Genomic DNA, 26,181 nt, shown 5'->3' on the forward strand with positions numbered 1-26,181 from the left:
GGTGGGATTCACCCAATGAATTTTGTGAGTTGGAGCCCAGCACAATAGGTTGTTTTTCCCTCCCCTCCCTCATGAGCCCTCCCCACTATGACTCAGTCTGAAACTGACTCTGGGAGCCGTTCGGAGACACACACACACACACACCCCAGAACAGCACACAAGAGGAGCAGGGGGTCATTTTATCTGGGAAATGTCTATACTTGCACAGACTGAACATTTGTAATACTGCAGTGTGTTGAATTCTCCCCTTTCTTCCATTTAAAAATGTCCATGGTGAGTAGAGTGGAAGATAACCTGCATTTTGGATTCTTTGAGTTGAAAACCTTGATGGGAATATGGAGAAGTTACTGATTATGTATAGTGAGGTGGCAGGATGTGGGAGTTGTATCTTTTGGGGAACATTGAACGAAACATTTTGGGAAAATTGAAGTCCCATAAATATGACAATATTTGGAGAAGACTTGCCTGAAACCATTTGCAATCTACTTTATGAACTATCCAGCTGAATGTTTCGTTTTCAATGTCATCACGTGAAGGTAAATGGCATTCCCTGAACTAGGAAATATCTGAAGTTTTATTGGGTTGGATCATGAAAAAAGCTTCTAGATGCACCTGCATGGTTTTATGGTTTATTACTAGTTGTATTAAGGGATGCAGGTGGCGCTGTGGGTTAAACCACAGAGCCTAGGGCTTGCTGATCAGAAGGTCGGCGGTTCAAATCCCTGCGACAGGATGAGCTCCCGTTGCTCGGTCCCAGCTCCTGCCAACCTAGCAGTTCGAAAGCACGTCAAAGTGCAAGTAGATAAATAGGGACCGCTCCAAGTGGCAAGGTAAACGGTGTTTTTGTGTGCTGCTCTGGTTCGCCAGAAGCGGCTTTGTCATGCTAGCCACATGACCTGGAAGCTGTACGCCGGCTCCCTCGGCCAATAATGTGAGATGAATGCGCAACCCCAGAGTCGGTCACAACTGGACCTAATGGTCAGGGGTCCCTTTACCTTTACCTTTACTAGTAGCATTAGTGTTAATATTAGTATTAGCCCAGGGCAGAAAACAAGAAAATCCAATTAAAGAACTGCTAAATATCTAAAACCATTAAACCTTAATCCAGATTTATTTGAATGCTCAGCCCCCTCAAACTGTCACAAGTACATCACATAGAGTTTAACCATATAATGCATTTCAGTTAATATAAGGACAAGAGTTAATGTGGTTCACCCACAAAACAGGGGAGAATACTCACATCCCTTTGTGTACGTAGCATTTCCTTTTTTTTTTAGAATCATTCAGATGTCCAAGGCAAAGAAAACTCGCGTAGGACCTCTGAAGAAGAACCCATCAAGCGATTCCCAATGTTTTAAGTAACTGCAGTATAGTTCTTACCTCAACTAATTAATGCTCAATCTATGTTTTACTTAACCCAGGGGATTATAATGTTACAAGATAAAGCCCAATTAGCTACTGCTTCTCTGGGTTGGTTTTTTTTTAAAAAAATAATTAAAACACCAAGTGAGTGTAAGTTCCAACCCAGGTCAATGTGTAAGTTTTCCAGGGTGCACACAATGTAATCAGGATCAGACATGCAGACTATAAAAATGAAATTGTTCCATTCAGTTTTATGAATGACAAACGCCCTCATGGCTACCAGAAAGGCGCACAACCAATGTTGCGAAGGCTGCCAAAGAATTCAAAATGAATGCCTGCATGGCTTCAGCCACAACAGGGAATATGTTGTTGTTTAGTCATTTAGTCATGTCCGACTCTTCGTGACCCCATGGACCAGAGCACGCCAAGCACTCCTGTCTTTCACAGTTTGGTCAGACAGTCAGGGAATATAATGAATTACATTGGTACCTTGGTTTAAGTACACAATTGGTTACAGAAGTCTGTACTTAACCTGAAGCGTACTTAACCTGAAGCGAATTTTCCCATTGAAAGTAATGGACAGTGGATTAATCCGTTCCAGATGGGTCCACGGAGTACTCAACCTGAAGCGTACTTAACCCGAGGTGTGACTGTAATTGTTTCCGGAAATCTGTACTTAACCTGAAGCGAACTTTCCCATTGAAAGTAATGGAAAGTGGATTAATCCATTCCAGACGGGTCCGTGGAGTACTTAAACTGAAAGTACTCAAACTGAAGTGTCCTTAAACTGAGGTATGACTGTACTAATCAACAATGGTTCACTGCAACCTAATGAGGCACAAAGGAGTATGGCCAATCCTCCATTCTTTGGGCAGAAGCAAGTTGTTTTATTATTTGTGATGGGTTTTTTTTTGTTTGTTTAATATTTCTTGGCAATGCCATGCTTCTGATTGAAGGAAGAATCTTAAGCGTCTTCAGCCTTAGACTTGCCCTGACGTCCCTCCCCATTTGAGATTTGTAGCACCTGAATTTATGCAGGGATTCCCAAACTTTTTGGGGCCCAGGGACATACTGGGAAAACTAAGAAACTGTATTGGGTGCTACAAAATACCCATTTCACAGAATAGAAAATAGTGATTCCAAGAATATAGTTCCCCCCACAACAGGAAAAAACACACACAACACCTATAAAGTCCCCACATCCATACCTAAACATACAAAAAATCAGGAACTCCCCCACCAAAATAATAATAATTGGAGACCAACTCAACAAACAAAAAGGCATCAACAGCAGTGGAAATAACAGGAGGGGCAAGAGGCATTGGTGACTTACAAGAAAGATGTATCTGGGTGTTACGGTGTCCATGGGTGCCAGAGGGAATGTTGATTCCAATTTTCATATGCAACCATTGACAAAGAATGATTAGCTACTTCATAGTAGAATCAAATACAAGCATACATAAACCAGCATTTATGATGTGGCTGATAAGCCTACCCTTGCCTGGAACCCTGGATAGCTTCTGCCAATAAGCAATACTGAGCTCAAGGGGAAAGTGTTCTGACCGGGTATGAAGAAGCTCTACAGAAATCATCTCCATGGGAAATAAGCTTGCAGTGCGTTGTTGATTTCTGTTGTTTCTTTTTAAAATCAACCTAGTGAGACATGCAAATGTTCATTAGTTGGGAGGAATTTAGTTGGTCGTCCTTCAAAGCAGGGACGCAGGTGGCGCTGTGGGTTAAACCACAGAGCCTAGGGCTTGCTGATCAGAAGGTCGGCAGTTTGAATCCCTGTGATGGGGTGAGCTCCCGTTGCTCGGTCCCAGCTCCTGCCAACCTAGCAGTTCGAAAGCACGTCAAAATGCAAGTAGATAAATAGGAACCGCTACAGTGGGAAGGTAAACAGTGTTTCCGTGTGCTGCTCTGGTTCGCCAGAAGCGGCTTTGTCATGCTGGCCACATGACCTGGAAGCTGTACGCCGGCTCCCTTGGCCAATAATGCGAGATGAGCGCCGCAACCCCAGAGTCGGTCACGACTGGACCTAATGGTCAGGGGTCCCTTTACCTTTACCTTTACCTCCAAAGCAGCACAAGGGAACCTCCTAAGTCCAGAAGCTGTCCTTCTTCCTCAAACCACAAGCACTTTCCCACACCTGACATAAGTGACCATCCGGTTGCAGACAGGTAAAGGTGTGGCTGAGCCACGAGGAACAGGTTGTGATGGCTTATCTTGGGCTGAACTAGGGTTGGGAGCTGAACGCTCTTTCAGTGCAGCTGATCAGGGAATCAACTTTCTGAGCCAGAGAGCCACTGCATTGTAAGCTGCTCATCTTGGTAGATTGTGCCATAAGACTACATCCTAAGATTCACTGGGATAAGTAGAGGTTGGAGTAGGTTGATCTCTGGTTGAGTTTGAGCTCAGCCATGGCTACACTGACTGAAGTTCCTCAGCTCAGCCTGAGATACACCACCAAAAGTACTCTATTCTGCCTCAGCTGGGGCTCAAATTAGGTGTGAATGCTCTTCCATTGGTCAGGATATTCTTCCTTCTGTTATCTAAAATCACACTGCAGGAAATAATGACAGATGTCACTGAGGGCAGCTGGTGACTTTCACCTGGGAAAAAACATATGGTGGAATCAATTTTTAAGCATAACTGGGAGGGATAAGGAGGCCACTGGAGAACATGGTTATCTATTCTGTGCTGATCAGAAGACTCCATTCAGAACCCACTTTGAAGATGGGTAGAAAAGCCCAATTCAGCTTGGGCCAATTTGGAGGCTACCCAGTTTGGCTCAAGGGTCTTGGTCTGCTTCACTCCCCCTAAGACACACTTGCATCAGAATAAGTTAAATGGGAAACAATGGTTCTTAGTTCTGAATTGACATATGTAGCATTGTACTATTGAATTGTCTTATTTTTGTACAAGATAAATGGGTCAAAACAGAACTTACTTTGCTTTAAAGAAGAGTGACTACCTAATGAGTGCTACTGTAACTCTCCAATCTTATTGTAAGGTGCAAAAGAGTAACCACAGCAGATCATAAACTGTAGGTGAGTTTTTTGGGGGCGTTGGGGGTTACAATCAAATATTGAATATATGAATTGCTTTGGCCCAATCCACCCAAAACCTGAAACGATGGCTCTGCATAAATGTGTCTTGGTGTTTGAAATCTCACATCACGAAAGTTGCCTACCAACCTTGTTTTTTCTTGATTTATTAATAATATGCTTTATATGCACCCAACATAAAAAAGCAAGCATAAATCTGCAACCACCACACCATAAATGAACATAGTTTGGAATACATATTTTTAAAAGTCGTCCTTGTGAAATCCTCTTCTCTTGTGGATTGCGCTCCGGACTGCCTCTTTGACCTCTGTGTTCCTGATTGTGTATATGAAAGGGTTCAGCATTGGAGTGAGGGTGGTGTTCAGGACGGCCACTACCCTTGTTAGGCGAGATGAGGAATGGACGTTGGGTCTCACGTACATGAAGACGAGGGCTCCGTACAACAGGGACACTACAATCAGGTGAGACGTGCAGGTGGAGAACGCCTTCTTACGCCCCGTGGCTGAAGGTATGTGGAGGATGGTGGAGATGATGAAGATGTAAGACACTGCAGTAAGGATCAAGGTCATGATGACAATCAGGATGGAGCTCAGCAGTCCCAGAGATTCAATCAAGTGGGTATCTGTACAGGCTAGGCTTAAGATGGGACCAATATCACAGTAGAAATGGTCAACAATGTTGGACCCACAGAAAGGCAGCCTCCACACAACGATGGACTGAAGAAACATAATTATGAATGCTACATACCAGGTGGCAAAAGACATCTGAATGCAAACATGCTTTGTCATAATCATTGGGTACTGAAGTGGCCTGCATATGGCCAAATAGCGGTCAAAAGCCATAGCTGTGAGGATGAAAAGCTCTGTGCTGCCCAGGATGAAGTGGAAAAATCCCTGGGCCATGCAGCAAGCAAAACTAATAGAGGTCTTCTTCTGCAAAAGTGTTTGCAGCATTTTTGGTACAACGGTAGTTGTGTAGCAGATCTCCAGAAATGCAAGGTTGCACAGGAAAATATACATTGGGGTTTGAAGCCTTGGCTCAATGGTTACAATGATGAGGATGAACCCGTTGCCTACAATGGCTATGATGTACATGAATAAACCAACTACAAAAAACACTCCATGTAATTCATGCAGAAAAGGGATCCCCAGCAGAATAAATTCAGTCACTGTCGATGCATTCATCACCTCCATGTTAGCAAAGACACAAATGCACACAGCCCAAATAATCCACTAGTATGGCTCTGAAGATATCCAATATTTTTAAAATCCGCAAAGAAGCGTTCTTCAGAACAACTGGCATGGAAACTGGGGGTGCAGGAAAACAAAAACAAAACATGAACTTCTTTTTAGCAGGATGTCCTCACTTTTCAACAGTGAAAGATAAATGCTGTTGCATCAACTAGAGCTTTTCAGTTAACATGCAATCAAATTTAGGAATGGCCAAAATATACCCCAACCCACAATAAAGTATTTAAATCAATCGGATTTGTTCATGACTGCTTTAAAAGTAATATTAGGGAAGTAGGAAGTGTTGGAAAGAGTTCCAGTGGAAGTGCAAAGCCTGAATTTAATCCCCATCCCTGCACTGTATTGTTGCATCTTTCAGACTGCTAATTCAATTCACCCCTTTATCTATCCCTCCCTCCCTCCCTTCCAATGCAATTTTGGGTTAGAGTAAACCTCATTGAACTATGTGGGACTTAAGAGAAAACATATTATTATTCTTCATATCCTACTCTCTCCCCTCCTCCATCACATACACATTGTGATCTGCCTATATCAGCTTGGTGGGAGGCAAAACCCACAATAATTTGAGGCTGTTGATCAGAATGGAAGGAAGGAAATGAAAAGACCACAACTAAACAGGGGGGAGGGGGAGAGAGGATGTAGAAAGAGGGAGAAGATGGAAAAGGGGAAGAAAGGGGGGAAATGGGAAAAATGGAAATGGGAGCAAGAAACAAAAGAGGTAAGTAAATAGGCAGGAAGCAATGTGAAAGGAAAGGAAATCACATGCTATAGAACACTGAACAGAAAGGGACAGCAAAAAAAAAAGACAGACCGCATGCCGGGCAGCCAGCATCCTGCTGGAAAAGGCCATAGTCTTACCTTTTGCTAAAATTATGTAGTGAAAATCACAACACATTTAAGATGCTTTGCCTTAATCCACAAATGGCTCTATGGTCAGCATCTTGCATTCCATATTGACCCCGAAGGTCAATTGCTTCCTCAATGATTCAATCTCATTCAACTGCAAAAGAAATTCGGAGACTGTTCTGCTCTGTCGCTTGGCACAGGTCAACAGGAAGCAGAATCCTCTTGATAAAGGAGGACTTCTGGGGGGATTGTTATTGTGTTCAGTATTCCAAATGCCCTATTTGTTCACTTTCCATGAATTTCTCATGAGATATTACACCCCCAAGAACCTATTGATTGCTCAAGGACATTGACATTAATATCACTATAGTGTTATATTTCTGCCCTTCCATTCACCTCCATGCCCTTCTCCCCACAGAAATCTTGGAATAGTTATGCATTAATTCCAATGAGAATGGCTTCTTTAAAGGTAAACAACCCTTCCTCTAGGACAGTGATCCCCAAATGGATGTCCTTTTGGATGTTTTGGATTATTATTCAGCAGAGCCCCTTTGCAAATGGAAGAAGACATTTTTTTATTCACTCCTTTTTCTTATATATTTTTTTCCTTAGGTTTGTACAAATTTCTCTTTGATGTTCTCCTGCCACAGATATGCTCTATTTTTATTTTTATTTTGTGTGTTTGTGCATATGTTGCTTTTTCTCTCTTTCCAAACTCCAGCTTTAATTCACTTGATTAAAGTTTCATGCTCCTTTCTTCAACATCAGGGTACCTGTGATTCCATTCTGTGAATCTCTTGCATTATAAATATTTTTATTAAGGTTTTCTCCCTTCCCTCTATAAATCTGGTACTCCCCCTCTACTCAACTGAGCCTGCCTATCAGTTAAGGAAGTTTTCAACTGTGATGCTCATTGTCAGCCTATTATTACTCCTTTACCCCATGACATCTCCTACACATCACCAGTTTCCACTTGGGGCTGGGGGATGACCCTTTTCCTGAACCCGAAGACAGCTGCTGACAGTGAGACAGCTGTGAGCTAGATGGCCTCACTTAGTGTAAGGTACCTTCCTCCTTCCCATAGGATTCTGTTTCTAGTGTCCCTATTCCCTCACTCTCCCACAATACTGTAGTTCTAATGTTAGGGCTTATCCACTCTTCCTCTTGTTGTGTGCCTTGTCCAAGCAGTTTTCCTCCTCTTTCTAGGCACAGTTCCGAACAGTTTGCCTTTGTCCCAATGCTCTCCCCTGGAAAAATCTGTTCTCTAGTGCTATATCAGAACAAACTACAATCTGCAGAAAACCCTATTGCATGTGTAGACCCTTTAACCATCCCCAAATAAATTCAGACAAGACTCAATTTTTTGGTTTGGTTTTTGGCAGAATTTAGGTCACAACTTTATTGATTACAATCAAGCGAGTGGTTGCATAGGCTCTGGTTCGACTAGCTCTCTGCACCCTTGCAGGTCAGCCTTGGGTAAACAGCCGGCATAGTGGAAGGTGCGGTCAAGCCAGTCCATCAGCCAGATGCCCCCCTGGACTCTGGCTCCGGGCACAACCCCTCTCAGGGTTGACCAACCAAGAGTCCCAGGATTCTTTTAATGGAATATCCATCGCATAGAGATGGCCAGACTGCTCTGCCACCCCTATCACCTGAACCAGAGCTTATCCACAACCTTACAAGTTGTGGCGATTTGCTACGCGGCAGGCGAAACCCAAATGGCACCAGCCAAACAGCCAAGTGGGGAAAATTCCTGCCATGCCCTTGTCCCAACAACAGATGACACATGACGGCATAGCAAGGTCATGCGTGCAAGCTCTAAATATAGGGAGAGGTGGTGGGTGTTCCGATGCACTGGCCCAAAAGAGGAAGCATGGGCTTAAGTAAAGGTCCCTCAATACAAATTTGCTGGCATCCCATTGTCTGATTGCACCCAGCATTGAGGGACCTCCAATAGGGTGTTGTGGCCATCCAAATGTTCCCACCCACAACACAGGGTCTGGTTGGCAAGTCACACCGAAACACGTGCCCCCTTGTTAGGGAGGACCCGATTTGTTTTGGTTTTTTTTCCGATTCAGCACTCAAAAAATTGGGTTTCCCCAGGGGGAAAGTAACAAAGCAAAATGAGGTGTGTATCAGCCGCTAGTCTGCTTCTTTCTCAATTTGCATAAGAGTGGAGGTGAATCTGTTCAAAATGGATTTACTCATGGCATCTGGTGGTTCCAACTCTATCAAGCTTTGCTTGTCTTGGACCACATCTTAATATCAAGTGTCCACTTGCACCCAAAATACTTCTGCATTATCATTTTTAAACAAACAAACACACACACACACCCCTTAAGAATAATTATATGGCAAGTTATACACAAAAATCAATACGTTACACACATAATACAAATAATATGCTGTGCCATATTTATTATTCATAACTGAATAAACATATTAATGCCTAAATTATTCATATAATTATAGACATTGTTGTATATAATTTTTGTGCTTTTTTATAGTGTGTGTGTGAATATATAACATATAGTATACACAACTTCCTTCATATAAAAATGTTTGTAACAATGCATATACTTTTCAGGATTTGTTTGTATTTTTAGCAGATCTGGGAGGGAAAACCTCACTTGCTTTCCCTTCTGCAGTGACCAAAGGCAGATTCTCACATACTCCATATCAAGCCCGTCTCTGTGCCTGCAACCAAGGAGTACCTGATTCAATAGACCACATTCTCTTAGATTGCTCTTTACACAGCAGACCTCGACAACTGATGCTGAGCAAAATGTTGGACCTCCGGGTAACTCCGAGAAGAACCCAAATGAGGTTTCTCCTGGCAGATCGGGACAAAGATATCACTGCTTTAGTAGCTTCCTTTTTAGCCACAATTTTACCTGAAAGGGTTCTTAATGAACCATCCTTTCAGGGAACAGACAGGATGAAGCAGAATATATAAGGTATCTGAAGAAGTGTGCATGCACACGAAAGCTTCTACCAAGAACAAACTTAGTTGGTCTCTAAGGTGCTACTGGACATTTTTTTGTTTGTTATTTTTTATATAGATTTCTTATGATCTTTGACAGCTTCACCCTTGTCCTTTTAATTATCCCAGTGATTTTAAATGTTTTATACTGTGATGCCAAAAATGCTATTTGATTTGAACCTCACTTCTCATTGAGATTAATGTGTGAAATAGGAATGAGCAGCAATCCATATGCATAATTCCGTCAGGATTCTGAACTTCTTCAATTCTTCCCTTTGGAATGCATTTTAAATGCCTTCTTTCAGGAACCACCTCCTTTTATGGATTGCACTCCTGACAGCCTCTTTCACTTCTGTGTTTCTTATGGTGTATATGAAAGGATTCAACATTGGGGTGAGGATAGTGTTCAAGACTGCTACAGCCCTAGTTCCTGGGGATGGGTGCAGGACACTGGGCCTCACATACACAAAGATGAGAGCACCGTACAAAATAGACACCACAATCAGATGAGACACACAGGTGGAGAATGCCTTCTTGCGCCCTACGGCAGAGGGTATGCGAAGTATGGTTGAGATAATAAAGACATAAGACAGAATGTTTAAAGAGAAGGTTGAGAGAATAAATAGGATGGAGCTCAACAGTTCCAGCAACTGACTGGGGGTGGTATCGGCACAAGCTATGCTTAGCATGGGGCCAAAATCACAGTAGAAATGGTCAATGATGTGTCCCAATTTTCTGCACTGCCTGCACTCTGCGTTGCGGAAACGACAGGTCCTCCTCTCGTGGTTCTCCCCGCAGCTTGCACAGTTCCCTCCTTCTCGTCGAGGCTGCTGTGGTGTGTGTGCTGCTTGAGTGCGCCGCTGTACTCGGTGTACTTCCTCCCTGTCAGATTCGGATTCGTCGGTGAGGTCTTCGTGGTAGACCCTCGGTTGGGATGGCGGGGCCGGTCGTGCCTCTTGCGTTGACCTCTCGGCGGCTTCGGTTGCCAGGGCTTCCTCCAGAGCAATCTGGAACGTGAGGTCTTTTTTGGCGTAGAGGCGTCGTTGCAACATCTCGTCCCTCAGGCCACCGACGAGGCGGTCACGAAGCATGTTCTCCAATTCTGAGAAGTTGCATAACCGGGCGGCTTGGCGGAGGGAGGTCACAAACCCAGTTATGGTTTCCCCCAGGGCTTGCCGCTTTGCGTAGAAGGCGTTTCGGCAAGCTACCACCGAGGGCTGTGGTGAGAAGTGCTCCTTCAGCCGTTCCATTATTGTTTTGTAAGAGACGGTAGCGACATCTCTAGGTGCAAGGAGAGCCCGGGCGATTTCAAACGTCTCCTCTCCACAGACGCTGAAGAATGTCGCCCTCTTCATGGCATCGTTGGTGACTTCTTTCGCTTGCAGGAGGAAGTTGAAACGGGCGGCGTACCCTTCCCAGTCTCCTGATGCTGGTTTGAATGGTGAGAAGCTGCTGTCGGTTGCCATTCTGGGTTCCTTGGGTCCTGGAGCTGAAGCCTGGATGCACGGTGCGATGCAGCGGTGCAGCAGGTGGCGGTGCTGCGGTGCAGTGCGTGATGGCGGTCAGCTCAGCAGGATCCCACCTTCGTCGCCAGTGAAATATACTCGGAGTCAAGAGTGAATTTCATGCTCTTTATTCAGCTCATAGTCATCAAGGAGGAGAAGAGAAGACGAATGGCTCTTTTCCCCAAACCATCTGCTTATATACATTATTTACACAATGGGCCTTGCGTGATTGGCTACTTCAGGGCTACACCTGTGGGCCAATTATATTATGGATTGACTTCTGCCTGCAGCCTGATTGGCTGCTCCTACAGGCCAATCAGGTAGCAGATTCACTTCTGCCAGCCGCCTGATTGGCTGCTCCAGCAGGCCAATCAGGTTGCGGATTCACTTCCACCTGGAGTTGGATTGGGTAGCTCCCGCTGATTCTGAATCCTATTGTTCTAGGATTCAGCTCAGTACATAACAGGCTTCCACACTTTCATTTTGAAAAACCACAATTAAATAACAGCGATCTCACTCACCCCTAAGTGTTTTTGCTGTATATCTTCCATTCTCTGTTTTAGAGACGTTTTGGATGGGGATAAATGATTCAAATACAGGTTTTTGCTAAAATGTTTGAATGTTACTGTTTGTACAGTCAGTTTGTAACAAGCTGTCCTTATTGACAGCTTGACCAAAATATACATTCTCTTCTATCAAGGACAGCTTTCGTTGGGGGTCATTTATTCAGTTTCGTCTTCCAATCAATTGATTGTTCCATTTGTCCACTTTCTAACAATAAACACTTGTCCAAATCTCTGAACATGACTTAGAATATATTTTATTAAGTATTTCTCAGGACACAGGAGTCTTCATGTTTCCCAAGGGACATGGGCAACTTCCATTAATGCAGAGTTCTCCCATGGCTATTAACAAGTTTCAGAAAGTTTTCTGCAGGTTGAACTTTGCAAAATCACACGAGAAAGGCAAATGGGAAATTGGATTATTCATCTACTGAATACCCATTTGGGGAATTTCAAGACTTCCTTAATACAGGCCAATTAATACTTTAGAATAGCTTTCCCAGATCTAGCTCCCTTGGCTATGTCTCCCATTATCCCTGTTCATCAGCCATGAAGACTGGGGCTGTTGAAAGTTGTAGTGCAAAACATCTGGAAAGCACCTGTTTGTTGAGTTAGATGATTTAGATGAATAAAGAACAAGCAATAATTACTGATGGTAATTTCCTCATTGATGAAATAGAAGATTTATGGAAGACTTATGGAAGCAGTGTTTGGTCAGAAATTGCTGAATTATTATTATTATTATTATTATTATTATTATTATTATTATTATTATTATTTATACCCCGCTCATCTGGCTGGGTTTCCCCAGCCACTCTGGGCGGCTTCCAACAGAAATATTAAAATACTATAATTTATTAAACATTAAAAAGCTTCCCTAAACAGGGCTGCCTTCAGATGTCCTCTAAACATCTGGTAATTGTTTTTCTCTTTGACATCTGGTGGGAGGGCATTTCACAGGGCGGGTGCCGCTACCGAGAAGGTCCTCTGCCTGGTTCCCTGTAACTTGGCTTCTCACAGCGAGGGAACCGCCAGAAGGCCCTCGGCACTGGACCTCAGTGTCCGGGCAGAACACAATGGAGGTGGAGACGCTCCTTCAGGGATTCTGGGCCGAGGCCATTTAGGGCTTTAAAGGTCAGCACCAACTCTTTGAATTGTGCTCGGAAATGTCCTGGGAGCCTGGGAGCCTTCAAAGGTAGCCCCAGTGTCCAGATTTTCACTTTTTCAAATATGGCAACCCTAATGAAAAGGGGCATTTTGGGGGCATGGTGGGACCAGAGAGAAGGGGACGTTTTCCACCATTGCTGTTTCTATCCACCAGCCCCTGAGTTAATTAGTAGCAATCAGGTTTAGTTTTCAGGGCTATTGTCGCTTTTTATAAAAACAATCCATAGGTCATGATTAAATAAAAGTGTCACCTTCGTGATTTAATAAGGATCTTTCAACAAATTATGTTGTCCCACAATTCTATTCAACAAGAAGCAACAATTGAAGAATTTGGGATGCATAAACACACATATTATTTAATCAGTTTACATACATTTGCACTGTACAGTTCAAGTCTAAAAGGTTTTTCACATCATACAAAAATATAAAAACAGATTTAAAACAAATGTCATTACTTTACAGCTTGAAATAATAGAAGATTAGTAATTCTCAGTGTTAAAACTACAGTGGTACCTCGACTTACGAAGACGATCCGTTCCGCGGCCGTCTTCGTAAGTCAAAGTCTTCGGTAGTTGAAGCGCTGCTTCTGCGCATTCGCGAAGCACAATTTTGTGCTTCTGCGCATGCGCCGGCCGTGCGCGCCGCTTTGCGCAGGAGCAGGGCGCACGGGGCGAAAAGACTTCCGGGGTTGTCGACTTCGGAAGTCAAAACCTTCGGAAGTCGAATCGTTCGGTTGTCAAGGTACCACTGTACTTGAAGCCTTCACTTGGTAACATGAACCAAACATCAGAATATTGGTGTGGGACTGAAATTCTAAGGAGATCTTGATTAATGTTTTAAGTGTTTATTTCTTTGTTTAAGGTAAAGGTAAAAGGGACCCCTGACCACTAGGTCCAGTCGTGACCGACTCTGGGGTTGCGCGCTCATCTCGCATTATTGGCCGATGGAGCCGGTGTATAGCTTCCGGTCATGTGGCCAGCATGACAAAGCCGCTTCTGGCAAACCAGAGCAGCACATGGAAACACCGTTTACCTTCCCACTGTAGCGGTTCCTATTTATCTACTTGCATTTTGACGTGCTTTCGAACTGCTAGGTTGGCAGGAGCTGGGACCAAACAACGGGAGCTCACCCCGTCACAGGGATTCGAACCGCCGACCTTCTGATCAGCAAGCCCTAGGCTCAGTGGTTTAACCACAGCGCCACCTGGGTCCCCTATTTCTTTGTTTAGGGCAGCCTTATTCTAGCCCTAGTGAGCAAGCTGGCTGCTAAATTCTGCACCAGCTGAAGTTTTTGAGCTGTCTTCAAAGGCAGTTGTGCATGTAATGTATAGCAGTAATCTAACCTAGAGGCTTCCAGAGTAGACAATAGAAGTTAGGCTGGGCCACCAGGTGAGGCTGATGGAAGGCACTCCAAGCCACTGAGGCTACCTGAGTCTCAAGCAACAGCAATACGGTGGATCCAGGAGTACAGCCAAGCAGAATGCTACTTCTGCTTAGAGTACACCCACTGAAGTTAATGAATCTAAGTTAGTCATTTTCATTAACCTCAGTAGGTCTCCTCTTAGTAGAACTAGCCTTGGATACAACCCAATAATAACAATGACACAACCATTGGCAATCATACTTAGTAATAACTGTAATATGGATGGCATTAGTGAAAGCTCCATACTGTAGCAAAATCTAATATAATATTACCATTATGGTGCAATATATTTTTGAACATACCCTACAGTGTGCCTTTAACACTAAGGTGAGATTTCATTTGTCCCTTGCATTGCACTCACCATCCATGTCAAATACTAACGTCTCGATTTTCAGGATTCTCACAAGACAACTTTTACCAACCAGTTTTCCGAAGCACATTTTAAAAAATCATTTTTTTTCCAGGGCCGCACTCTTTTTATGGATAGCATTCCTGACAGCAGCTTTCACGTCTGCATTCCTTATTGTATATATGAAAGGATTTAGCATTGGAATGAGGACCGTGTTCAAGACGGCTACTACTCGGCTCAGGCGAGACTGGGCAAGGACATCGGACCTGACATAAATGAAGATCAAGGCTCCATACAGTATAGAAACAACCATCAGGTGAGATGTACAGGTGGAGAACGCCTTCTTGCGACCCCTGACTGAAGGTATCCGAAGGATAGAGGAAATGATGAAGATGTAGGACACTGTGTTGAAGATCAAGGTCATGACGACAAACACAATGGAACTGATAAATCCCAGTAATTGACTGACCCTGGTGTCAGAACAGGCTAGTTTTAACAAGGGACCAAAATCACAATAGAAGTGGTCAATAATATTGGACTTGCAGTAAGGCAACGTCCACATAATAGCACACTGAAGAAACATAATTATGAATGATCCATACCACGTAGCCAAGGACATCTGAATACAAACATTCTTGGTCATAATCATGGGGTACTGAAGAGGCTTGCATATGGCCAAATAGCGGTCAAAGGACATCACCGTGAGGATTAAAAGCTCCGTACCGCCAAAAGTAAAATGGAACAGGTTCTGAGTCATGCAGCAATAGAAACAAATAGTGGTCTGTGCTTTTATTAGTGTTTGTAGTAACTTAGGGACAACTGTTGTGGAGTAGCAGATCTCCAGAAAAGCAAGATTGCTCAGGAATTTGTACATCGGTGTCTGAAGCTTTTGTTCAATGACTACAATGATGGGGATGAACCCATTCCCTAGAATAGTTATGATGTACATGCATAAACCTACTACAAAGAAGATACTGTGTAGCTCATGGAAGAAAGGAATCCCCAGGAGAATAAATTCATCTACCGTTGAGGTATTTGATATGGTCATCACAGCAGAACAACTCCAATAATCCTCTGAGGTGGTTCAAAGTATGTCCAAAACTTCACACATACGGTAATGTTTTCCCCCCAGATTGACAGAACTCAACTGGCCTAGGCTGCAAAAGAAGAAAAATGGAAAGCCATGTGAAAAGTCAAAAATAGTAAACTATGGAGTAAATAGCAATTCATCCTGAATATAATAAGCAGAAACACTGAAGGAAAATAAACTTACCATTAATGAAGATAGTTCCTTGTGAAGTTTTGTTTTAAAGTTCTGCATTACATTTACACCATCAGCTAAGAAATCCTCTATCATTTTCCCTGGTTATTCAAAGATAGCTCATGGTGGTAGCTTCTTTTTCATGCTGTTGGAAGTCTCTAGTAGTGCATAACACTTTATGAATAACCAGGACAGTATATGCAATATATTAAAAATGCCACTACTTATTTTTAAAAGATTTATTACATGTCTATTCCAATAGTGAGAAATAATGTCTCATGATTCTGGAGAGGAAAGCAATTGAGAGATACATAATAAAGGTAAGTCTTCAACACATTCAACAGGATGAAACTCTGTAAGAATAACAACAACAAAATAACACCCGCTGTGATGCCTCTTGTCTTTTTTAGACCCCATCTTGCACCTATTTTCACCATCACATGACAAAGTTGTGTTCTACATGAATGCGTCTACTGCATTTAATTGCTATGATAACTCAATGTTTATCCTTACTACAGTTCCACAGGACTAGAGAATCTTCATTAGAAAGGATGGCTCTTGAGCGGGTCATTTATTTTCTTTGATCTTCCAAGAAACCAATTTGTCCATGTGCCAAGTATTTCTCATGAGAGGCTATTTTGTCAAGTCTCTCAACATAATATAACACATAGTTTTGTAGGATATGCATGATTTCTCATGAGAATGATGCCCAAGGGGGAAGGGTTGTCTCATGAGTATTAATCTAGATAAAACTGGAGTTATGTAGAGTTTTCTCTAGAAAAAAATTATGTAAGACAGAGGCCTGGTGAAGTTGGACTGTGTGTGCATGCGTGTGTTTCTGTATACTTCAGATGGACAAATATCCATATTTGGAATCTCAGCTGTCTTAATAAACAACCACCTACAGTTTGACATGGAGACCCAGGTGGCGCTGTGGTTAAACCACTGAGCCTAGGGCTTGCCGATCAAAAGGTCGGTGGTTCGAATCCCTGTGACGGGGTGAGCTCCCGTTGCTTGGTCCCAGCTCCTGCCAACCTAGCAGTTCAAAAGCACATCAAAGTGCAAGTAGATAAATAGGAACCGCTACAGCGGGAAGGTAAATGGCGTTTCCATGTGCTGCTCTGGTTTGCCAGAAGCGGCTTTGTCATGCTGGCCACATGACCTGGAAGCTATACGCCGGCTCCCTCGGCCAATAATGCAAGATGAGCGCGCAACCCCAGAGTCCGTCACGACTGGACCTAATGGTCAGGGGTCCCTTTACCTTTACATTTACAGTTTGACATAATATTCAAAATGCCTAAAATGTGAAGTTGGTTGGTTGGTTCATATAGAGTGTGCATGGTGGAGGAGAGAGTCCACAGCTGGTCAATATCTTTAGTAGACACAAGCAATATGTCACCAAGCTGTGAGAAGCATTTGAGTTCTCAACATCTTTTCATCAGACAAGATGTTACACGAAGTGTCTGTTAGGGGAATTAAAAGAAATGTAGCTCTGCCCCAGCACACTGACTGCTACTGCTACTGATAACCCTAGTCTGAAACCCTGGAGAGCTGCAGCCAGTGTAGACAATACTGATCTCGATAGACCTGTGGTCTGACTCATTATAATGCATCTTCCAATGTCCCTATCAAACGTTTGATGGTTTAATAAGGGCCAGTAGACAAATCATGAATGCTACCTTCATTTTAATCTGATCCTTTCCCCCCTCTTTTTGGCAAGATTGTATGCCTGTTAAATATTAGATCATACGAAATTCGCTGTAGTGCACAACTTACAGAGTTGGGCTATAGAAATATCAGTACAAGACTGCATCAGGGCTGTGTGTGTGTGTGTGTGTGTGTGTGTGTGTGTGTTTGTGTGGTCTTTCTTTTCTAAGATCTGGAAACACAGAATGATACGTAGGAAACATTGTTTTCAGAAGTGTATATGGACAACAAAAGGCCACACTCGAGCAAAACTAAACACTTCATTGGTTTAAATGGGAGATATTCAAGAAGGGATTTAACTTCCCCATTGCAAAAATCAATCAATCAATCAATCAATCAATTGCCTATTTTTGTAATCCTAGTTTTGTACACATTGTCCCTAACTCCTTGTTCATTGAACTCCTGCCAGGGGTGTAGGAGGATAGGGGCAGCGGGGGCGGTGTGCCCCGAGCAACGCAATCCCAGGGGTGCCATCGCTGCTGCCCACCCCACCCCCAAATGTGCACCCCGCCACTGCGCCCCCCGCCCCCAAATGTGTGCCACATCACTGGGGGCAGCTCGCCTGCTCTCCGCCCCCGGTGGCAGAGCATGAAGCTCCGCCGCTGACTCCCACTGCTAGTTTTTGAAACCGCATACATCATGGCATTAGCCACAGTCCATATTGATTCTCTAGTTTCTTGAGCAATGCTGCTGTTTGATCCTCTTTTCTCTCTCTCAAATAAGCTTCAATCTGACTAGAAAACTTAAGCCATGTTCACATTGTACTTAAGTCAGGTGTGTACATTTGAAACAGCTCTTGTGCATCACTGGTGAGCATCTATGCGCAGAAGGCAGTTTCATGAATAGGAGTTCCAGCGTGGGAGTGTATGAGTGTGTGTGTGGCAAAGGCAGAGAAACCAAACAGGCAATGCATGTTGGGTGAAGACATCTTCACTCCATCTCAGATGTGTACATGAAACTGCAGATTGAAAGAGACCTCGCTGTATTTTAAGCCTCTAATGTGTATATACTGAATACAGAGGGCCTCAGAGTACACATGCAATGGGTTGTTTTTATGTCTTTTTAAATTTAAAAGTCTATCCCACCTTTCTGCACTGAGTAGCCATCAGTGGCTTGCAGTAGTAACTGATAAATCCAATAGCAAAGCCACAAGTTTGAAGGAATTTAATGGTCTTCACTAAGTGACAAGTACACAAAGGTGCGAATCATTCCACAAATGAAAGGAAACTGCTTGGCATTTGTGCATGATGTAAAAAACTGACCTTAATAAATAATTAAAAACAACAACACACTGCCATTTTGAAAATTTACTGCAGCTCAAACCATGCCCACTCAGATCTTATTCACATGGAATGTACGGTAGTGAGGCTTGCTCCCAGGTCAATGGGGTTGGGATTGCAGCCTTAATATTGTATGTGCCCCAAATGCACCATCCAGTGTCTGGGCAGAAAGATGGGGGTGGAAACGCTCCTTCAGGTATACTGGACCGAGGCCATTTAGGGCTTTAAAGGTCAGCACCAACACTTTGAATTGTGCTCGGAAACATACTGGGAGCCAATGTAGGTCTTTCAGGACCGGTGTTATGTGGTCTTGGCGGCCGCTCCCAGTCACCAGTCTAGCTGCCGCATTCTGGATTAACTGTAGTTTCCGAGTCACCTTCAAAGGTAGCCCCACATAAAGCGCATTGCAGTAGTCCAAGCGAGAGATAACTAGAGATAACGAGAGATAAGTTCAATTGAGATCAGTTGTACATATTCCCAGGTAAATGTGTTTAAATTGCTGCTCCAAAGGTGTTGCCCTCTAAAGTCCAAAAGGGTATTGCCAGTCCTTAACCTCTTTAAGCGGGAAGAAATGGCACACAAGCCTGAATCAAGAAACCACCTCCTTAGAGCAAAATATCCTGCTTAGGGCTTCCCTCAAAACTTCTTTGACCTTCTCATTCCTGAGGCTGTATATGAAAGGGTTCAAAAGAGGAGTCACCACTGTGGTCAGGATGGCAGCAACCTTGTCAAAAGCCAGAGAGTAGCTTTGATTTGGACGGACATACATGAAGATGGAACTCCCGTAAGCGATGGTCACCACAGTGATGTGAGAGGCGCAGGTGGAGAAGGCCTTTTGCCTCCCTTGGACAGATGGGATTTTCAGGATGGTGGAGATGATATAGCTGTAAGAGACCACAGTGAGCACCAAGGAGCTGAGGACCACCAAGGAAGACAGGAGGAAGTTAAGGAGCTCTATGAAGTGAGTGTCCACGCAGGCTACTTCCAGCAGAGGTGCAATGTCGCAAAAGAAGTGGTTGATGTTGCGTCGGCAGTACGGAAGTCTGGAGACGACAACTGTAGGGCAAAGAACTGATAGGAAAGCTCCTACCCAACAGCCCAGGACCAGAAGGAAGCACACATGTCCATTCATAATGATGGTGTACCTTAATGGATTGCATATGGCCACATACCGATCAAAGGACATGACCGCTAAGAGGATAAACTCCACCGTCCCCAGGAAGAAATAGAAATAGGTCTGGGTGATGCAGCCTGTGAACAAAATGGTTTTCTTTTCAGCCAGGAGGCTGGACAACATTTTGGGGGCAATCACGGTAGTGAATAGGATGTCAAGAAAAGACAAATTACTGAGGAAGAAATACATAGGAGTGTGGAGTCGCAGGTCAGTCCATATTATGGAGAGGATGACCACGTTTCCCATGAGGGTGAGCAAGTATGTGAAAAGCAGGACCACAAAGCAGAGGATCTGAACCTCACGAAGGGCAGGGAAAGACAGGAAAACAAATTCCTTCACTGACGACTGGTTGTTGGTCTCCGGATCCATTCTTTGCCCTCTGCAATGGAACATATTTAAAAACAAAAGTTGATAAAGGTAGTTGCTCCCAGGAAAGCTCATGCACACACAAAATGTGTTAGTCTTCTAAGGCTTTTTAGCTTTTTCATAGAAACATAGAGATGGAAGGGACCTTGCTGTTCATCTAGTCCTCCAAGCCCCTACAAAGCAGGAATCCTGCTCACAGCCATTCCTGGGTGGGCTCAAACCACCAACCTTCTGGTTAGGTAAAGGTAAAGGCGCCCCTGACCATCAAGTCCAGTCGTGTCCGACTCTAGGGTTGCGGCGCTCATCTCGCTCTATATGCCGAGGGAGCCGGCGTTTGTCCGCAGACAGCTTCTGGGTCATGTGGCCAGCATGACAAAGCTGCTTCTGGCGAACCAGAGCAGCACATGGAAACGCCGTTTACCTTCCCACCGGAGCGGTCCCTATTTATCTACTTGCACTTTGATGTGCTTTTGAACTGCTAGGTGGGCAGGAGCTGGGACCAAACAATGGGAGCTCACCTCGTTGCAGGGATTCGAACTGCCAGCCTTCTGATCAGCAAGCCCTAGACTCTGTGGTTTAACCTACAGCGCCACCTGGGTCCCAACCTTCTGGTTAACAGGCAGTTTTTAGTGAATACTATTTAGAAAATAACTCACCTGACTGATGTTCAGGAAGACTGACATCCTACCAACCAGATGTGTCTCTCCTTGGCTTGTTGATTAATGGGATCAACTTCAAACCTAGTAAGTTATGATGACTGCATATAAATGAGTGCTCCTAACAAAAGATTGAGAGAAGCTTCTTGGAGTCCCATAGATTCACAAATGGAAAGGGTGGAGAAGACAGGAAATCAGAGGGATGAACATCTTCCACCTTGTTAGATATTTTAAATGCTGCTATTTCTAAGTGTAGTGGAACCCCCTTTTACTTTCCCTCTGCTTTGGATCCTTTTCAATGGCTCTCATGTGACAGCAGGAGACACTTCTCTCTCACACACCCCAATATTTAATGGGAATTGGGTGTTCTATTAATGTTATTTTGCTACTGCTCAAAACTGGATGTTCAAATGCTTCCTTAATTTAACTTGAATTTATTTATAATTTATGTTATTGCTTTGCTTTTTTTTAAGTGTTGTGAAAACCCTCAGAATCTATGGTTAAAAGTCAGGTTATGAATGGATTGATAAATAGATACCAATAGGCTGGAAGAACAGGGGCATAAACAATAGGTTTTTGTTTTTTACAAATCAAATGACAAATAAATTTTAAGAAATAAAATAATTAAGTAGTACCAGGTTCCCTTAGATGTAGTTGGCTCTTCCAATTAAATTTGAAGCAAAAACATCCAGATAACTTTGAGGAACAACAGCTTTCAATGGAAATACTCTCCACCCTAAAAGTAACTAAGGATCTTGATTTTGAAGTACGGATAAGTTATCTCCAGTTAGTCAGTAATTATCACATATTGTGTTTAAGAGTTGATTTCTTGTCTAAGTTACTTCTCACTCTTCTTATTCCTTGTCCATTCAGACAGAAACATCCACTCTCAGTGGTTTTGGAACTGTCAAGTACATCTTAGTGCAATTTCAGATTCTTCTCAAACCCAAGAGATTTTAAAACCTTAAGAGCTTCCATAATCATCAAGGGGCCAATTTGTGGATAATTTCTAGCTCTCAGAGCTTGTTCAATAGCATAAGTCTCCAAGATGGAAATCGAGTGAAGACCTTCTCTGTTCCACAAAGCAGAAAATTAATGCAGAAATCAATCAACAAGGGCATGTTATCTGTGAAGGGACAACTCTTTTGAAGAAGAAAACAAACTCATCCAAAGTACTCCAGACAAAGTTAACTCTTTTGATGATTTATTTTTTATCTTATTTATTTCATAAAAATTGATATACCGTAAAGAAAAAACCCCTCAAAGCAGTTAAAAGACTTTAGAGGATTACAGGACTTTCTTTGCAATCTCATTAGCACCCACTTTTTGCTTATCTTTGCCTATACAGTGGTACCTCTGGTTGCGAACGGGATCCGTTCCGGAGGCCCGTTTGCAACATGAAAAGGCCGCATCCTGAAGCCCCAGATCTCACACGCGTGACGCAATGTAGCGCTTCTGCGCATGCTCAAAGCATGATTTAGCATTTCTGCCCATGCGTGCAGGTTACGGACGCTGGAAGTAACCCGTTCCAGGACTTCCAGGTTCGGCCCATTCACAACATGAAAAGACGTATCCTGCAGCGAACATAACATGAGATATGACTGTATGTTTTATTTACAGGATGAGGATTGGAAACCTATTCAGATGTTCCCAAAATATGAAGTATTTCATAAGTTAAGGCAGGCACATAATTGTCTGACATCCTCATTGCCATTAGCTTTCAGGAACCACTTGTTGAAGTCTGGTCTGATCTTGTAGGCTTTTACTGCTAATCAGGAAATACATACATGCACACACTTTCTAGTTTTCTAGATTTCTTGCTGCAGTACACATCATGAATTAGAGAAGCACCATTTAATACTTTGGAATTGACTTGTGGCAAACCTGCCCAAATATCCCCTGACCTCATTAGACTACACGAGTCATCATACCCAACACTGAAGCCTTGCCAGCACCATCCTATGGCTATGCTACAAATGTCACATTCACACAAACACATCCTTAGGGCAGGGGGGAAACTGCAACGTCCTATAAAAGATTTGCATTTTTTATTTTATTCATTTACAGCATTTACACCCTACCCTTTATTTTTTAAAAATGCTTTCAGAGCAGGTTACAGAGTAAGTTCTAAGATGGTTCCACCATTAGGTTCACAAACTAAAAAGCCATGACACATAAGGAAAGAGGAAAGGGGAGGGAGGAGAGAGAATCAAGCTCAAGCACAACTCCTTAAAGTTATAGCCCTTAATGTTACATGTGGTGTTGGTGATCATTCCAGTTGTCTTTCCCTCTCTGGGAGCATCTATACCTCTCCTTCCAGATAGGGTTTAGGAGGTGACAACCTCCAGGCATCTCCTGTCACACAGATCTTCCCTTATTCATGTCATTGTAGGGAAAAGAATTCAACCTAATGTGTACTAGTTTATTTATTTCACTTTTAAAAAAAAGAGATAAAAAATGCATGAAAGCAACTATAGTACAAAAGTAACTAAAACAATAAGAAAGCCAAAGTTGAATTTGCCCACAGTAGTATATGCTTTGTTTGTGACACGATCTCTCAGTAAAGAAGTAAAATTGCTTTATTTGATCTTTGTGGGCCATTCTTTCCTTTCAACTTCAAAAGAATGCAACAGTAATTTGACAATTCAACACAATTTGATTATTTCTTTTTTTAAAAAAAGTATCCAACTGTACATGAAAATTCGAACTATTCCTTACGCTTTGGCCACAAATTTATTCTGCCCACATTTTGTCAATTCCTTTAATTTCTCACCCAGTTTTGAAACATCTCTATAAAGTAAGTCCCCATTTCATGAAAAGGAACCATGCTGAGCTATGAGTGAGTTGCCCAATGCCACCTAAGTGAGTTCATAGTCACAGTGGGTATGTATATGAAGATGCTAAGATCTAATGTCTCATTTCTCAGGCATAGCCAGGTGGCGCTGTGGTTAAACCACTGAGCCTAGGGCTTGCCGATCAGAAGGTCAGCGGTTCGAATCCCTGTGACAGGGTGAGCTCCCGTTGCTTGGTCCCAGCTCCTGCCAACCTAGCAGTTCGAAAGCACGTCAAAATGCAAGTAGATAAATAGGAACCCCTACAGCGGGAAGGTAAACGGCGTTTCAATGTGCTGCTCTGGTTTGCCAGAAGCGGCTTTGTCATGCTGGCCACATGACCTGGAAGCTATACGCCGGCTCCCTCAGCCAATAATGCGAGATGAGCGTGCAACCCCAGAGTCGGTCACGACTGGACCTAATGGTCAGGGGTCCCTTTACCTTTATCCCCCCCCCAACAGTAATAGCATATTCCCTAAACCTCAGGTGCCTACTGTCCATTATCCATTTCTTGTCCATTATAAACTGACACCTCCATACCTGGGGAAAATAGCACAAGTATCTGGGTTGATCAGATGCTATTTCTGAGTTCTGTACATCTCCCAGTGAAAAGTTCCACTAGACCCAATACCATCCGCCTTGTGCATAATCCTCCTTTCATTTACCATTTGTTGTCCTCAAATACTTTTTTCCTGGTGAATCCCCTTTTCAGGGCTTCTTTCACTTCCTTGTTCCTGAGTGTATATATGAAAGGGTTCAGCAGTGGAGTGACTAGGGTGTTTAGGAGGGACACCAACTTGTTCCAACCCAACGAGGCATGTCCGCTTGGCCTGACGTAGATGAAGATGATCGCCCCATACAGCATGATGACAACCATCAAGTGAGCAATGCAAGTGGAGAAAGCTTTCTGCCTCCCAGAGGCTGACGGGATTCTCATCACGGTGGAGATGATGAAGATGTACGAAACCACTGTCATCAGGGAATTGCAGAACACCACAATGGTGGCCACGATGAAGACGATCCACTCGATGGGGCGAGTGTCGGTGCAAGCCAGCTTCAGCAACGGTCCAACGTCGCAGTAGAAGTGATTGATGATATTGGGGCCACAGAAAGGCAGCCGGAACACTAGAATCGTCTGCACCAAGACCGTCATCAAGCCACCAAGCCAAGAGCCACAAGCCAGCTGAACACAAACCCTACTGCTCATGATGGCATGGTAGTGGAGAGGGTGGCAAATAGCCATGTAGCGATCATACGCCATGGCGGTGAGAAGGAAGAATTCGGTGGCCCCCAGGAAAAAATGAGAGAATGCTTGAGCTTTGCAGCCAGCTAGGCTGATCGATTTCTTGTCTGAAAGTAAGTTGGCCAGCAGTTTGGGTATGGTTGCAGTCACATAGATGATTCCTAAGAATGAAAGGTTTCCAAGGAAGAAGTACATTGGCTTATGTAGCGTGGTGTCATGGACTACAGTGGCCACGATGACAATATTCCCAGTGACAGTCATGGTGTAGATCACCAAGACACCCACAAACACTAGAATTCGCACTTTTTGGATGCTGGGGAAGCCCAGTAAAATAAATTCGACCACAACTGTTTGGTTTTCCATCATCACCTGCATTAAAACATAGGAAAGAGTTACAAAACCGGGTCAGAGAGATCTTTTATCTAGAAGATGATTCTATTAGGGATGGGTGAATCTGTCAATTTGTGGTTCTCTCTGTTTCTCCTTTATCTAGCCTCTTCACATTTCGAAACCAATTTTGTATGCTTTTTAACTATCCATATATACAGCATGAAGAAATGATTACATTCTCTGGAAAAGAGAATATAACAGTTCCAACACTACAATTCTATGAATCTCTCTGTACCACTTTAGCCTTCCTTCTAAGGAGAACAAAACACACAATTCTCCATACATTCCTTACACCTCCACACATGTAGATAATTGAACCATATGATTTCACTTTAAAGTGAGCTTTAGGGATTTTGAAATCAAAATTTAAAATGTCAGATTTGAACTCAAGAAAATTAGAAGGTAAAGTCCAGGTTGCAAATAGCATTTCAGATTTAGTTTTGCAATTTGGGCAGAAAACTTATATGGCTCTGTAAAAAAATATTCATTTAATGTTCTGGAGTAAGTGTATACTTTATTATTATTATTATTATTATTATTATTATTATTATTATTTAAAAAGGTGTGAGATTGTGGCTCTGAAGACACGGTGCTGTTTAGAACCTCAAAACATTCACACATAAAAGTTACAGCAATAGATGGAGATGAAGTAAAGCATATACTTAATTCCTTTTGTTTTCTGCTGTAAGATTTTCAAACATTGCCACTCAGTTCCTTAAGTGGCATGATAGGACTATCAATTGAGTAAAGCTTTTGCA

The 26,181-nt window shown here is 43.1% G+C and overlaps 4 protein-coding genes across 4 annotated transcripts; all 4 read right to left on the minus strand.

The window, feature by feature from the left end:
• Window positions 1-4,672: 4,672 nt before the first annotated feature.
• Window positions 4,673-5,623, minus strand: LOC118095695 (olfactory receptor 6X1-like). Its single transcript, XM_035136927.1, has one exon. It carries the CDS (start codon window positions 5,621-5,623, stop codon window positions 4,673-4,675), a length of 951 nt encoding a protein of 316 aa, XP_034992818.1.
• Window positions 5,624-14,615: 8,992 nt separating this feature from the next.
• Window positions 14,616-15,563, minus strand: LOC118095694 (olfactory receptor 6X1-like). Its single transcript, XM_035136926.3, has one exon. It carries the CDS (start codon window positions 15,561-15,563, stop codon window positions 14,616-14,618), a length of 948 nt encoding a protein of 315 aa, XP_034992817.1.
• A 3,789-nt stretch (window positions 15,564-19,352) lies between these two features.
• On the minus strand, window positions 19,353-20,306 carry LOC118095693 (olfactory receptor 6M1-like). The gene has a single exon (XM_035136925.1). The coding sequence runs from the start codon at window positions 20,304-20,306 to the stop codon at window positions 19,353-19,355; it is 954 nt and encodes a 317-aa protein (XP_034992816.1).
• A 4,145-nt stretch (window positions 20,307-24,451) lies between these two features.
• On the minus strand, window positions 24,452-25,399 carry LOC118095692 (olfactory receptor 6X1-like). The gene has a single exon (XM_035136924.2). The coding sequence runs from the start codon at window positions 25,397-25,399 to the stop codon at window positions 24,452-24,454; it is 948 nt and encodes a 315-aa protein (XP_034992815.2).
• Between the last annotated feature and the right edge of the window lie 782 nt (window positions 25,400-26,181).

This window comes from Zootoca vivipara, chromosome 12 (assembly GCF_965207765.1).
Source record: "Zootoca vivipara chromosome 12, rZooViv2.hap1.1, whole genome shotgun sequence".
Classification (NCBI taxonomy): Eukaryota; Metazoa; Chordata; class Lepidosauria; order Squamata; family Lacertidae; genus Zootoca; species Zootoca vivipara.

Coding starts and splice junctions, on each gene's coding strand:
- LOC118095693 (XM_035136925.1), bottom strand. CDS start 20,306: ATGGATCCGGAGACCAACAACCAGTCGTCAGTGAAGGAATTTGTTTTC.
- LOC118095695 (XM_035136927.1), bottom strand. CDS start 5,623: ATGGAGGTGATGAATGCATCGACAGTGACTGAATTTATTCTGCTGGGG.
- LOC118095694 (XM_035136926.3), bottom strand. CDS start 15,563: ATGACCATATCAAATACCTCAACGGTAGATGAATTTATTCTCCTGGGG.
- LOC118095692 (XM_035136924.2), bottom strand. CDS start 25,399: ATGATGGAAAACCAAACAGTTGTGGTCGAATTTATTTTACTGGGCTTC.